Source organism: Bos mutus, chromosome 5 (genome assembly GCF_027580195.1).
Source record: "Bos mutus isolate GX-2022 chromosome 5, NWIPB_WYAK_1.1, whole genome shotgun sequence".
Taxonomy (NCBI): domain Eukaryota; kingdom Metazoa; phylum Chordata; class Mammalia; order Artiodactyla; family Bovidae; genus Bos; species Bos mutus.
The window spans coordinates 73,947,810-73,962,508 of record NC_091621.1 but is presented as its reverse complement, the minus strand read 5'-3'; the positions used below and the strand labels follow the sequence as shown (position 1 = coordinate 73,962,508).

The window sequence follows — 14,699 nt, the reverse complement described above, 5'->3', positions numbered from 1 at the left end:
GAATAATAGGAAAAAGGCTGCACTTCTTCAGAGACAAAAACATGGCAACAATTATTCAGCATGGACAGATATACTGAGATGAAAGGGGTAGGAGAAATTCCACATAATACATATTTTAGTGTCTGTCTTTCTGCCAAAAGTAATAAACATATCAGAATATATTATACAGAGATCAGTCTGTCAAGAACCAAGGAGTTTCAGCTTGCAAAAAGTGAAGAAGAGAAACAAGGAATGACCCATGTGGAACAAACCTAGAAATACGGACTCAAGTGAATTCACACAAAATGCAGTGGGCAGGGATAACTGACAGAATAATGAATTACACCCCATGCTGTTTCATTCCCAGTTCTGGTGTTTTTATTTTAGAAATAAAGCACATTGAACTAAACACTGGAGAGCTACTGTTGCCTTGTTTTGTGTTACTTCTATCCTCCATTTGAAAAAGTATCCAGTCAAGATCAATCTTCATCCATTCTGTGAGACCAAAAGAACCTAGAGGGCAAAAACACATACAGCTCACTCAAACCACAGATTTAAATAGTATCTATAAATAGGATGAGAAAAAAGAAAAAGAAGATACACAGAGTAGCTAATGTAACAATAAAAAATAGTAAATTATCTGCTGCTAAGTCACTTTCAGTCGTGTCCGACTCTGTGAGACCCCATAGATGGCAGCCCACCAGGCTCCCCCGTCCCTGGGATGCTCCAGACAAGAACATTGGAGTGGGTTGCAATTTCCTTCTCCAATGCATGAAAGTGAAAAGTGAAAAGTGAAGTCACTTAATCGTGTCCAACTCTTAGCGACCCCATGGACTGCAGCCTACCAGGCTCCTCCATCCATGAGATTTTCCAGACAAGAGTACTGGAGTGGGGTGCCATCGCCTTCTCCAAGTAAATTGTCTAGACTGCTGCCAAAAACCATAACCATATCTTTTTGTAACCACCACATTTTACCTTGGTGATCTCAACTGACAAAAGGTCTAAGGTATATCATTCTTACTTCTCAAATTTACTTGACTCTTCTTCAGGATAAACTATTCTTATTTCCTGGAATTTTCTCTCTGCAATCAACAGTTCACTTATAGGTCCATTATTTTATCTATTTTTTTCAAGATGTTACCAATACCACAGCCAAAATTTTGTTTTTGTCTCTGGAGTTTTGTGACTTATTTCAGTTAGACATCAAGTAAGCATATTTTTCTAATGACTGATTTAAACTGTACTATAGAGATATGGGCTTCCCTGGTGGCTTATAAGGTCTGCCTACAGTTCAGGAGACCTAGGTTCAATCCATAGGTCGGGAAGATCCCCTGGAGAAGGGAATGGCAACACACTCCAGTACTCTTGCCTGGAAAATTCCATGGACAAAGGAGCCTGGTAGGCTACAGTCCATGAGATTGTGAAGAGTCAGACACGACTGAGTGACTTCACTTTAGAGAGATATGTGCTATCTTACAAAAATCGACCTAATTTTAGACACTGAATTTTATATTAAGTTATAAATAACAGTTACACAAAAAATGTGTCAGTAATATTACTCCCTAACAATCCTATCGTATAGACAACAGTGTTTTATTTTAGTCAGCACCAAGAAGAGAAAAAATATCACAAAAAGTTACTGCAACAAAATGCCTGAACAAACAAAATTAAACTTTAAAGGTTCTTCCTCTAGTGCTCCAGACTACATTTTCTGTAAGTTATTCAATGAGCAATAAATTTTGGCTCTGATTAAGATCCAAGGTGTTGATTTTTTTTCATCTCTAAAGCACTGACATCTTCATATACTAACCAAAATGTGACAGAACTCTTTTTAAAAATTTAGAAACTATAATCTTATTAACTGAAGCCATGTATTCTTATGTTCCATTCTAATATATGTAAAGCTGTGTTTAGCATTAATCGATTTTTAATAGGTGACTTTTTATACCATTTTTAAAAAACAGAAAATTCACCATGTATTTAAATGATGATATCAGTTACTTCAGCTTCATGTTACTGTAAATCCTTTATTCCAAGTATACACAGTCAGTCTACTTAACTATCTACTTCTTCCATTACTAGCCTAGAAATCTGTCAGAAAAAAATTTAGAATATAATGTTCTATCTTTGTTGCAGATTGTTTTGTTTCCCAGAACAGAAACAAAGGTAGGCCAGAGGGGAGATGAAGTAAAATCCACAGGGACTGAGTGAGAAAGAGAAACACGGAGAGACAGAGGTAGGAGAAATACCAAACCAGTGGAAGCACGACCAGAGAAAGAGGAGAGGGAAGGAAGATCCAAATAAGCAAGAGAGAAGGCGGATGTGCAGAAGGGACTGATGGGCAGACAGGGATAAGGAAATGGGACTAGAAAGGAAAGAGATGGCAAGATCATTTTCGGCCCCAAACTTGACAATTACATAACTTCTGTAGTTACCCCCCTAATGCTCCCCCTAAAAATCGGAGGTTATATTTACTATGAGATAGCATAAATTTTTACCATCATTAAAGATCCCATATGGAATATGTTAGTAACTTGATGGGGGAAATCTTTTCACAATAAGTATCAAATTACCACGCTGTACACTTTCTTAAAATTTTATCTGTCACTTATACCTCAATAAAGTTGAGATAAAAAAAATTTACATGTATCAATATACTGGAAATCTCTAATTTTACAAATATTGTTATTTTTCTCCCCTAATTTAAAGAATGATAGTAGTCTAGGACAAATTCATTCTACATCAAAAATTTATAGCCATTCATGGTTACACACCACAGTAATTTATGGAACACTGGTATCAGACTGAAAACACATTCTTGAAATTAACTTACCATTTTAGAGTCAAGATCAGCAATTGCAGTCCTGTTTCCATTTCTGCCCTGTTGCTGGACATGGTATGTCACCTTCTCTCTCTTCTCGTATGCAGACTGCCAGTAGCCATCAATCTGAAGAATTCTTTCTTCTGCTGCCACCTACCAGTTTATTTCTCTGCTGCAGCAGAAGAGTATATAGAAAAGGTTCTCGCTTACTAGTCACATTAAAGAGAAAGCTTCCTTTGTTTAACATTTCATATTTTCACATGTGCATGAACTTCCTGTTTCCCTGAAACCTCCCCGCCAAAAGTTAAAACAACAAAAATCCCAATCACAGAAAATCAAAACAGGTATGATCAATGTTCATGCTGAGCTGGGGGAGGGGGAGGGGGAGAGATTCAGACACTCAGCAGTTGCCATCTCAAGGAGCCATTTCTTGTCTGTTAACTTTTCTTCTTCACCTGTCCCTACAAATAATAAATGCATAACTTAACATTTTGACTAGGTAGTCTACAACTCCTGCAAATTTTAAGTTCAGAGACTACCAAAAGACTCATGGAAGATGCAGCAATAAAGGAGTTTTTAAAAGTAATTCTAGAAACTAAGGGTGTTAGGTGCTTTACCTGCTTGAGTTTTCAATGTTCTGGACTGCTTATTGCCCAATGGCTCTGAATACATTAAAACACGAACACATACGCCACCTACATTTAAAATAGGGTAGCATTTGTATGCCCATATAAGCAATGGGTGTATATTTTTTTGCAAAAGAGTAGTAATTTCATTAGGTCTTTTTAAAAGGACTGATCACCAAAAAAAAAAAAAGGCACATTTTCTCATACTGTAAACATACATAGAAGAATTAGGGCAAAAAAAGGGAGACACAGTGACAAATGTAATAACTGTTGTAGAACTGGAAATTAATACCACAAAAATGCTTTTTCTCTTTTTTAGTATCCTGAGATTCACTTGTATTCGCATTCTCCTTATTATTGAGGTCTAGGTTTCATTTATTCTTTATTAGCTACTGAAGAACAATATGCAAGAATGAGCTAGTGATAATAACGAACTAGTAAAAATGGCATGTTTTTGTTCCACCCTCCCACTACCTTTACTCCCGAAGTAAAATCTTTTTTGGTCAACTTAAAAAAAATAAAGCAAACACTGACATAAGCACTAAAGAAAGGCTGGTCAACAGTGGCACTGCAGTGACATTGTTTCTGCTTTTTCATTCCTTCCCCCATCTCAAGCCCCACCCTTTGACCTCTGTATATGGGATGAGCCTGAGCAGGAGAGTTGCTGATGTCAGGACTGCGCCGTTCCCACGGATGCTTCTAGAGGCCTGCTGTGCTTCTGGGAACTGGGGCACAGGGATGGCTGTCTGACTGAAACCTAAAACAACAACAATTCACCCCACCCCTCATGTTCCCAAACCACACAACAGCAGCCAGGTATATACGCTATATAAGGACCATCTAATATAGTTTGAATATGGTAAATCTGAAAATAATCATTCTTAACATGTAAGTGATCTTCAGGGAGGGGGAAGTTGGGAAGGCAGCGGAATGGAGGTTCACAAATCCTCCACGTTCGAAGTAATCACACAGTGCATACACTCTAATGCTGGCCATTCTTATCAGCAACAGAACAAGGTCCTTCCATTCAAGCCTATTTAGTATACATCATAAATTACTGCAGGAGTGCAGTGGGATTCCTTGGTTAGTAAATTTCAGTTCAAGAGATAAATATTTTAAATCTTAAGATGCTACGGGAATGATTATCCCTACCTCACAGGAGTGAACTGAAGCACAAGTTAGTAACTTATTATATGCCTTTAGCAGTAGAAACCACATTACCAGCCAGGATTCCCTATTCACTAACCTGGAGGGTTATCAGACTTAACAGTCTTCTTTGATAGGACATCCAAAGAGAAGTTTGGAAAGGTCCTGACTTCTGCCACTAAAATCCTATCAGATAGAGGATTATCTCCCAAAACTCATATTAGAGCTAAAACTTCAGGAAGGACAGGGAAAAGAAGGAAAAGGATAGGTGGACTGGGATAGACAGAGGAGGGGATAGTATATTAACTAACAGGAAGGATGTTAAAATGGCTAAGTTATATTCCTATTTCTGCCACTAACTTTACTTCATGGAATTAATAAATTGCTTCAAGATCTTGTGCTTCAGAAGTGCCCTCCAATCTATTCAACCTATAACTTTTTGAATGTTTAAACTATTACTTTATGATGTCTGCTGACATCTACCTCTTTGTGAGAACTAGTGTTTCAGAAACACTAAAATCATTTGTTCTGAAATCATGCTGCTCCTGAAATAAACACTCTCTATTATCTTGGTCTCATTACCTTTCACTTTTATAATGAAGTCAGAGAAAGAGAAGCACTACTAAGGTCAACTGAGGGCTATGGTGAGTTTTTACCATATATATAACCTAGAACCTAATTTTACCTTTTCAAAACTCTAGTTTTCCATACCTGTCAACTCCTAATTGATGTCTTTATACTGTGAGCTCACTGTGTATTCGGAACACCAACCTCTGAAAAAGCTTAAGCCAGAGTAGCACAATGGAAGAAACATACAAACCCAAAACAAAAACAAAGCCAAAAAAGTCACACTCTGAAATAATCATAGACGTATATGCAAGAAACGGAAAGATCTAAATGGCTAAAGCAAATCCCCAAAGTTCTGAGTTCATCCCAACTAATTCAAACTTTACCCCCAAAGGTTTTTCTATAAGTAAATTATTTGCTAGATGAATTTACACATTGTTTTTTGAAACAAAAGTAATTACAAACCCATGGGTGCCTTCAAAGTACATAAAGAAAGGAACTTTTAAAAAGAAAGTAAGGTTAGCCTTGTGATGGAAAAAAAAAGGAGAATCAAATTACCTGCCAGCAGGCTGGGGTTGTGCCTGAATCCAAACCGCTGCATTTACCATTCACTCTACAGCTGCATTATTGGGGGAAGGGGAGTTTAGAAGGGCACTGACCCCGAAAGTTCTCAATACTTCTCACTCATCATCAGGAAGGGGGAAGAAGGAAAGTTTTTTCTCTGGGTATTTTTTTGTTTGTTTGTTTTTGTTTTTTTGGCTCCTGAAAAGGCTGGCAAAGAACAGTAATAGTGCAAGCAGTTAGAATATTTCTTTAAAAACAATTTAAAAAATGCAAAACATTATGGAATTTAAAACACCACATTTTCGTTAATGTAGAAAGAACTGTCACTAGAGTTAGGCAGCCACCCCAAAACAGCATGGCAAAAGGGCAATTGGTATAAAGGAAATAAAATATCACACAAAAATCCAAAACAAAACTAAAAACATTTCAAATTAAACCTGGAAGACTAGGAGATTCCAACAGCAGATTTCTGTCCACTACTGAAACATTCCAAAATCCAAGCTTCAAAGGCGCCTAAATGTATCTTAAATGAAATTTTGTTTTGTTTTGTTTTTTAAGAAAAAAAAAAAAGAAAGAAAGAAAGAAAGCAGTACCTCGTTATAAATCCTGCAATATATTACATTAAAAAATATCCTAGTACAACAAAAACAAATTTTAAAAGAAATTAAACAAACAAACAAACAAATAAAAACAGTAGCAGCAGAGGTTACCTGTCTGAGCACCTACATTTTCTTAGGAGGGGATCGTGTCTCACCAGCCATATAGCCCATAAACCTTCTCAAAAAGAGTGAGTGAGCCAGGAGAAAAATGTAACACAAGATTGGATTTCACAATGTCTCTAAGCGCCCCAGACCCCAAACTGGGGATTCATTGAAGGAACAGAATTTCTTTTTCCTTGTTTTCTTCTTGAGAAAAAGAAGAGATGATGGTGAAAGTCAATGACTTCTTTCAATGTCTTCAATACCTTCTCAAAAGTCTGATAAAGTGGTTGATGAAAACAAGTCTCTCAATGGATTTTTTTCCTAAATATTCCAGGATGTTTTCTTATTTGATAGCATATACAGAAATATTTCAAAGTTCAGTGGAGTTAAAGCCAGCAGAAATGACCAATCAAAAGAAAATAACTATTAAAACTTTTAAATGGAATAGTTCATATCTGTATGTTTGTGTATATATATATAGTCCGCTTTTCATCATGGGTGACATAAAAGCAATATCAGAAAGAATTATGTTTAAATACAATTCAGAATTACAATTTTAACAATATATAATAGTTTTACAATAATTCAGATTTTTGCATGATAACAACTATACATATTTAGTTAATACACATTTTTAACTCTCATAATAGCAATAAAGATTTTAAGAAATTTACTAAACAATATGAAAATATATTTAACTTTCACTTAAATATCTGGGCTGGTTTATTTGGGTTCTTCCAGTATGGTTTGTTCATAGTCTTTACTTTTTTGAGAGAATTCAAGAGGACATTTGTGTTCTTTAACTCTAAGATGACCATCCTTGCCCTTCTCATTCTAACATATGAGTGTATGATCTAGAAGTAGGTTGGTAAGGCTATGTTTTAATAGAGTGTGAATGCACAAAAGATGGACAGTGAGCAAAAGTAACAGTGAAATAATCTCAGATATTTTTTCTAATGTAGTTGGTCAATTTGATAATTTTTTACAAGGCTAAACCTGTATCTTTCCTGGTGCCTTATCCCATCCAACAGAAACCTTGAGTTTTTCAAATAGAGAGGGTATTCTACTTGTGTTTTAAAATTCACTGACCTACATACATGTGATATGTAACTATTCCAAGTATATGTGTCATAATCTATGTGGCAACCAGATGGTCTCTATACACGTATGAATTATGATTTAATTAAATGTTCTCCCTTTTCAGTTCTCTATCCCAAATAGTGTGCATCTTCCAAAATACGGTCATTCAGTAAAACAAGTACCAAGTGAGCCAGAGGTACTTATATATGCCACAATATGTCCCACGATAACCTGGTACAAGTCAAATTCTTTTAGATGAGATTAGAATATCCTAAAGTAAACCAGAAACTCCTCTTATACATCTTTTACTAAGGTGAAATGAGACACTGCACAGATTAGAGGTACTATTCTATTTGTCAACAATCAACCTTTCACTCCATTTTAATATTATTTAATTCTATGGAAAAGAAAACAAATTTTATTACATTCCTTTTTTTTTTTAAATGGGGGAAAACTGTACAATAAGCATGATCAAACCTCTGTTAGAACTGGTTAATACTGATCTTATTGCCTCGAAGTCTCTCTAGTAAGTGTCCAAGAAATTATGTTTAAGGTCCATCTGAAGGAAAAAAAGCACTGGAGAGGCAAGAAAGGACTTGGGTAAAAAGCTTCAGAGGATTGTAGGGAGGTGGAACTTGCTGCTTAAAAAAATTACGTTGAACTCTGGATCATCTCTACTTCTTAACACACCTTCCAAACCATTCGTTGGAATAGTTTCCCGTGTTTAAAGGCTCATATTATATGCAGTTTGGGGGCTTTTATGAATTCAGAAATAAAGAAATATAAAGAGAATATTGAAGGCTTCAGACTAGGGCTATAAGAGACTGCTAAGTCCCCAAACAAAAAATGTTCAGTCTACCCCACCGCAAAATCTATGTGTAACAGGAAAAAATGCACAGCAAGAAGCAGAGGGAAAGCATGTAGCCTTGAATAAATCATACACTGGACAGTCTAGAATCAAAGAAAAAAAGCAAACAACACACATATACACAAAAGCCTAAAAAGCATCTATTCTCCTCATATCTTCAGGTGAGTACCTCTACCCAGCAGAGTACAGTTATGAAAACAACTTGACTTTTTTTTTTAAGTAAAAAACTGTGTTTCCCATCATGCTCCATTTTCTAGTATCTATTCTTTTTGATTGGTTGGTGTAAACAAAAAGCAAACACATAAACATGCATGTGTGTGCAAGCACATGCACACACATGCACACACACACAACACCCTCTTAAAATGTGAAAAATGCAAATAAATAATGATGGAATCACTTCAGTTTTATAGTCAGGAACTTATAGGCCCTTGATTTGCCCCCCCCCCAAAATATTTTTCCTTGTCCTTATTCTTTAAATGCCCAACCACCAAAAGAAAAAAGAAAAAAATAAAAGGCTTAAATGCACATGTTTCAAGTCAGTGTCTTGTTAACAAAAAAGGTAGCATTTTCTTCACTTTGGCCATTGTTAAAGATGCAGGCATAGATCAGGGAATGTTAAGACTAGCATGTATTAAAAAAAATGCAACATTAACAGAGCATATGTCTTTCAAAAAAGGCTAAAACACTAACAAATACAAGTCAATGCACATATTTTTAACTAGTGCAATTTTATCTACAATGGAGTAAATGTTATTTTGTGTGCCAGACATTGCAATACTGTTCATTTCCCTTTTATCATGCAAACATGCCAATTTTGTCATTAAAGGAAATTTTTATTGGGTCACACTCACGTTGCCCTCCCACCCATATCAAGGGTTGAAAAAAGTCGCTAAAAGAGTCCCTCAGGATTTCGTAAATATGAAGATAAAGCTGCTAGTTAATAGTGTATAGGCTGAATTTTCAGATTTTTAAAAAAGAAAAAATTATAATTTAGGTGGATGTTTACCTCATCCATTAAAATGCAATATGAAATTACACTCCTGTGAAATTTGTACCAACTGTACAAAAACAAAAGGGACCATGAAAAAAATTATGATCTTCATGGCCTGAGAGCCTACACATTTCTGAGTAACTTAAAAGAGTAACTACAAGAGCCTGACATTTTTCTGTGTCTCACCTCTTCTGCCTCTCTATCTGTAGCATTTGTAAATAAAAGTAACAAATAGCAGAGATAATGTCTATCTCCCACTTCTTCCCTCCTAACTACTCCTACTCAATTTTCTCATCTTCCTGAGCATTTTTCATGAACAGCATTGCAAGTTGGTTTAAAAAAGAAAAGAAAAAAGAAAGAAAAAAAGGAAAGAAGAAAAAGAAAGTTTTACAAGGGTTTTTGTTGGTTAATTATTTACCGGTGGAATCACTCCACCAGGAGTTTGATTTCATTGGCTAGCAGTTGGTTCATGTTGAACAGGCCCCCTGGGAGCTTGGTGAGCAGCTCTCGCTCGGTGGTTTCAGGGTCGCTGTCAACAGAGCTGGAACTTGCGCTCATGTTGTCGACAGCAGTGTTGGCTGGGGGACCCAGCTCCGGCTCACTAGTCTCACTGGCCGTGGACACCACGGAGAGCAGGGACATACGCCGGGTGAGCCGGCCAGAGGGCAGAAGGGAGGCGGCATAGTCCGCAATGATACCAGCTACATCTAGATTACAAGCCTTATCAAAGGCGATGAAACCTACATTTGCATTGGCCTCGCAGACACAGAAGGAGCCGTCGTCTTTCATCAACAGGTCAATGCCACACACATCCATTCCTAGGATATTAGACACCTGGATAGCTAGCTGCTTCCCTTGTTCACTCAATGAGCACATCATCCCGACACCACCTGGCAAAAGAGAAAAAAAGAAGTGATACATTTTTGGAGTAAAACTAAAGCGGACCTTAAAGGTAACCCCGTTAAGGTTAACCATCTCTTCAAAATCTTCTAAATCAACAGCAAAAACAAAAGTGCTATGCTAATGTAAAACTGGGACTCTGAAGTCTAGAACTCCTTCATTAGGGAATCCTCTTCCAAGCCAGTCTCTTAACAAATTGATGAGGAGTACTTTTTCAATATGTTATATTTTCTGAAGACAATGAACTCTGACTAAAGCCTATCTTACTTGTATTAACATGGAACTTTTGCAAAAATACAGTTAAACTAATATTGTTATTGGTTTCTCTCAGTTCCAGATTTTGATTTCTAAAAATAATAGAGATGCATAACAGAGAATCGGAGAAGGCGATGGCAACCCACTCCAGTACTCTTGCCTGGAAAATCCCATGGACGGAGGAGCCTGGTAGGCTGTGGTCCATGGGGTCGCTGAGAGTCAGACACAAATGAATAACTTCACTTTCACTTTTCACTTTCATGCATTGGAGAAGGAAATGGCAACCCAATCCAGTGTTCTTGCCTGGAGGATCCCAGGGATGGGGGAGCCTGGTGGGCTGCCGTTTCTAAGGTCACACAGAGTCGGACACGACTGAAGCGACACAGCAGCAGCAGCAACAGAGAACAGAATCTAGGAACACGGTTCTCTTGCTCAACTGCCCCTATTCTATGTGTCATCCCTAAGCTGAAAGGATCCTGGGGCTTAATGCAGTTGGCTGAGTGTAGGGGAACTCTTTGCTGGTATCTGAGAGAAAAAAATGAGAACTAGATTTTCTAATTTGGTGACCAGCTTCAGGAAGCTTTAGATAAGGACCAGAAAGCAAAAGAACTCTGACAAAACCTTGGCTTTAAGAGCTCAACAGAAGGAAAGTTGACCTCACTACTATATGAGTATTGCCTGACCCTGAAAAGACCAAAAGTCTTTTGCACACATGAGTAGGATTCAGGTACCCCTCCCCACCTGCCCACCACTATCACCACCACCACCACCAGTGAGGCTGGAAGAGTAAGGGAGAGAAGCCCAGGAAATAGGAGGGCTTCGTGGACACACAAGTAAACGAATTAAAGACTGCTTCTCGGCATCCACAGTACTGATGGATCTTTAATGCTCTGTAACCATTTGCAATGCTCCAAATAACCAGAGCAGAGCTCTGATGTGATGGAAGAGTAACAAGAACAAAAACAACAAGCCACCTACAATTTGAATAAAAGAAAAGCATTAAGTTCAAGTTTAGCACAAAAAAACTCTCTGAACTAAAACAAAAATGACTACCCAACTTAAAAACTTCTGTAGCAGAAATGAAGGAGAGTTGCTTTTGTGAGTATAACATATAACTTGGAAAATCTAGCTTAAGAAATATTTTGAAACACATACAAAAACACTGAGGTGAAGCCACAAACAAAAAATTTGCTAACTGAATCAGAAAAACTCCCCAAGAAAGAAAGAAGAGTTTTCCTGAGGCTTAAAACGAGTAGGTCTGATAGAAACACCTTACTAAAATCCAGGTTGGACAGACTGAGAAGAGACACATATCTAAAAAAATCCTGACAAAACATTGAGCTTTTCAAGTAAAACAACCAAAAATAAGAGAACAAAACAAAAAACTTACAAAGAATATATATTACCTACCCCCCCACTTCACCCCCGCTGCCCAATCAGAGTAGATTTGGACATTCAGTTGTAAAAGTGTGAACTATAAAGCGGGCTTCCCAGGTGCCACTAGTGGTAAAGAATCCACCTGTTAATGCAGGAGACACAAGAAGACACAGGTTTGATCCCTTGGTCGGGAAGATCACTCACAGTAGGAAATGGCACCCTACTCCAGAATTCTTCTCTAGAAAATTCCACGAACAGAAAAGCCTGGCAAGCTATAGTCCATGGGTCCACAAACAGTCAGACGTGATTAAGCATGCACACATAAACTATAAACCAGTAGAACCGAAGCAAGACTTTTACAATCAGGATCCTATCTCAGCCAATACATCATCCTCTCTTAAAAAAGAAAGCAGTCTCTGAGGTATCTATCACTTACATACATCATCCAGGGAAAATAATCTAGAAAAGATATTAACAGCAAATGACTAAAAAACTCAAGATATGGGAAGGAGCAGCTGGGGAATAAAGAGTGATGAGTAATAATTCTTGCAATATGGGTATGTGTGTGTGCATGTCCAGTTGCTTCAGTCACGTCTGACTCTTTGGGACCCCGTGGACTGTAGCCCATCAGGCTCCTCTGTCCATGGGATTCTCCAGGCAAGAACACTGGAGTAGGTTGCCATGCCCTCCGCCAGGGGATCTTCCTGACCCAGGGATCGACCTGTGTCTCTTTATCACAGAGCCACTGGGGAAGCCCCAATATGGGTATAATTAACCGTACATAGATAAAGACAGCCTAGGAATGGATAAAGTAAGCTCTTGATTCTTGAAACAGAAGAGATAACTCAATAAAAGAAATTCTAATCCATACTTGAACTAAAACTATTAAATGGTTTCACCAGAACAATGGAATATAAAGCCCAGGAAAGCAGAAATTTTTGTCTGTTTTGTACAATGTTATATACAAAATACTGTTAAAACAGTACTTGATGCTCAAAAATATTTGTTCAGTGAATAAATGAATCAAGAGGAGGGGAGCAGGAAGGAAAGTAAGACTGTTCTAATCCTCTCACTGGGGAGAGAGGCAATAAGAGGTGGTGCATTTTCAGAGTAGAGATTTCAAGGAGTCTGGACATGAAGTCTTACACTAGTGAAGGGATCAAGGACGACTCCAAGGATTTAGTCTAAACTCGAAAGATACAGCTGCCAATAACCAATAAGGAGAAAACAGTGTGTGGGACATACTGGAAGAAGTAGTTAGATGGGGAGTTCAGTTTTGGACATGTTGAGATGAAAATCTCTAACAGTTATCTATATGGCGCTATTGACAAGCAGTGACATATGTGTGCCCAAGTTCAAGAAGAATGCCTAAACTGGAGAGATAAATTTGAGAACAGTAACATATAAATGGCATTTAAAGCCACGAGCTAAGTAAGATTACTAAGAAAGTAAAATAAACAGAGAAGAGGACAACATCCAGACTATGCTCTGAGGCATTTCAACAATAAAAGATCTCAGAAAATATACATTTAAACAAATGAAAATCAGCAATATTATCTGGACCAACAGGTTAAATAGGTTAGGACACAGCTTAAATGAACCTCAATTATACAGAAAATAATACTGGGGTGGCCAAAAAAGTTGTTCTGTAACATCTTACAGAAAAACCCAAAAGAACTTTTTGGCCAATTCAATATAAAACCAAAGAGGGAAACTGGTAGACACTTCATAAGTGTGTGAATTGGTTTATTAATTGAGTCTGGGTGAAAGCAAATTTATACATACATAAATTATGTTCGTGTTAAGTCTATTAATGATATTTACATGTGAAAGATATATTTAGCAACTTATTAGGTAAAAAGATCTGAGTTATATACAAATACTCATTGAATAAGCTTAAATAACACTACTTTATATCATAGAAAAACTCCTGCATTGCTTTTTACCTAATGAGCAGTTGCTTTGCATCCTCCCATCTGTAGAACAGCGTAACATGGTGCCAACCACACGGCCTCCCACGACAATGACACGTACATCCCTTCCATGAGATTCTTTAACATACTTCTGGAACAGGTATGGAGCTTCATGGCGAATAAGGTGACTTAGATCAGCCAAATGGTGCTTATCTCGAGCCAAGAAAACCGCTTTGCCTGTGACCAAAAAAGAGAGTAAGAAATGAGTATGTCATCAAACTATATGCAGTTGATATCTGCTACCTATATCTTCTTGTTTCCCATTCTACTTTCTCAGAATCAGTTGTCTATGGTCACTCTCGCATTCCCCAATCTCTTAACAGAATTTATTCCGGTATATATTGTGAGGCTGGGTTCTTGTGAATTGTATCTCTTCAGGTTAGCCAATAATACTAGCCTCACTTATCAGTAAAACATTGTTCTGAGTTAAAACATATGTTTTATATATTATACAATATTAAGATACTATATTTGCATTTAGTAAGATAGCAGTACATTACTACTTTTGTGCCAAGAGAAGTGTCTGTTTTTAAAACTGGTGCACTAGGATGACCCAGAGGGATGGTATGGGGAGGGAGGTGGGAGGGGGGTTCAGGATTGGGAACACGTGTACACCCGTGGCGGATTCATGTTGATGTATGGCAAAACCAATACAATATTGTAAAGTAATTAGCCTCTAATTAAAATAAATAAATTTAAATTAAAAAAAAAAACATAGTTATAAATACTCTGACAGTCTTCTCATTAAGAGGAAGGGGAATCTATGTCCCATTGCTTGAATCTAGGAGGGGATGTAACTGCTTCAACCAACAGAATACAGAATAAGGAATTCTATCTGACTTCTGAGG

The 14,699-nt window shown here is 37.3% G+C and overlaps 1 protein-coding gene across 10 annotated transcripts in view; it reads right to left on the bottom strand.

The window, feature by feature from the left end:
* Nucleotides 1-334: 334 nt before the first annotated feature.
* RIMKLB (ribosomal modification protein rimK like family member B) overlaps nt 335-14,699 on the bottom strand; it is a 46,901-nt gene continuing 32,536 nt past the window's right edge. For 4 of the 10 annotated variants that reach the window (XM_070371036.1, XM_070371033.1, XM_070371029.1 and 1 more), the window contains 3 exons: nt 13,825-14,028; nt 2,813-10,236; nt 335-492 (listed from right to left, as the gene is read on the bottom strand). In XM_070371036.1, the coding sequence (XP_070227137.1) occupies nt 9,773-10,236; nt 13,825-14,028 (668 nt within the window). In that variant the 3' untranslated portion in view covers nt 335-492; nt 2,813-9,772. The remainder of the gene's footprint in view (nt 493-2,812; nt 10,237-13,824; nt 14,029-14,699) is intronic. The other 6 variants (XM_070371035.1, XM_070371031.1, XM_070371030.1 and 3 more) reach the window with 6 other exon arrangements.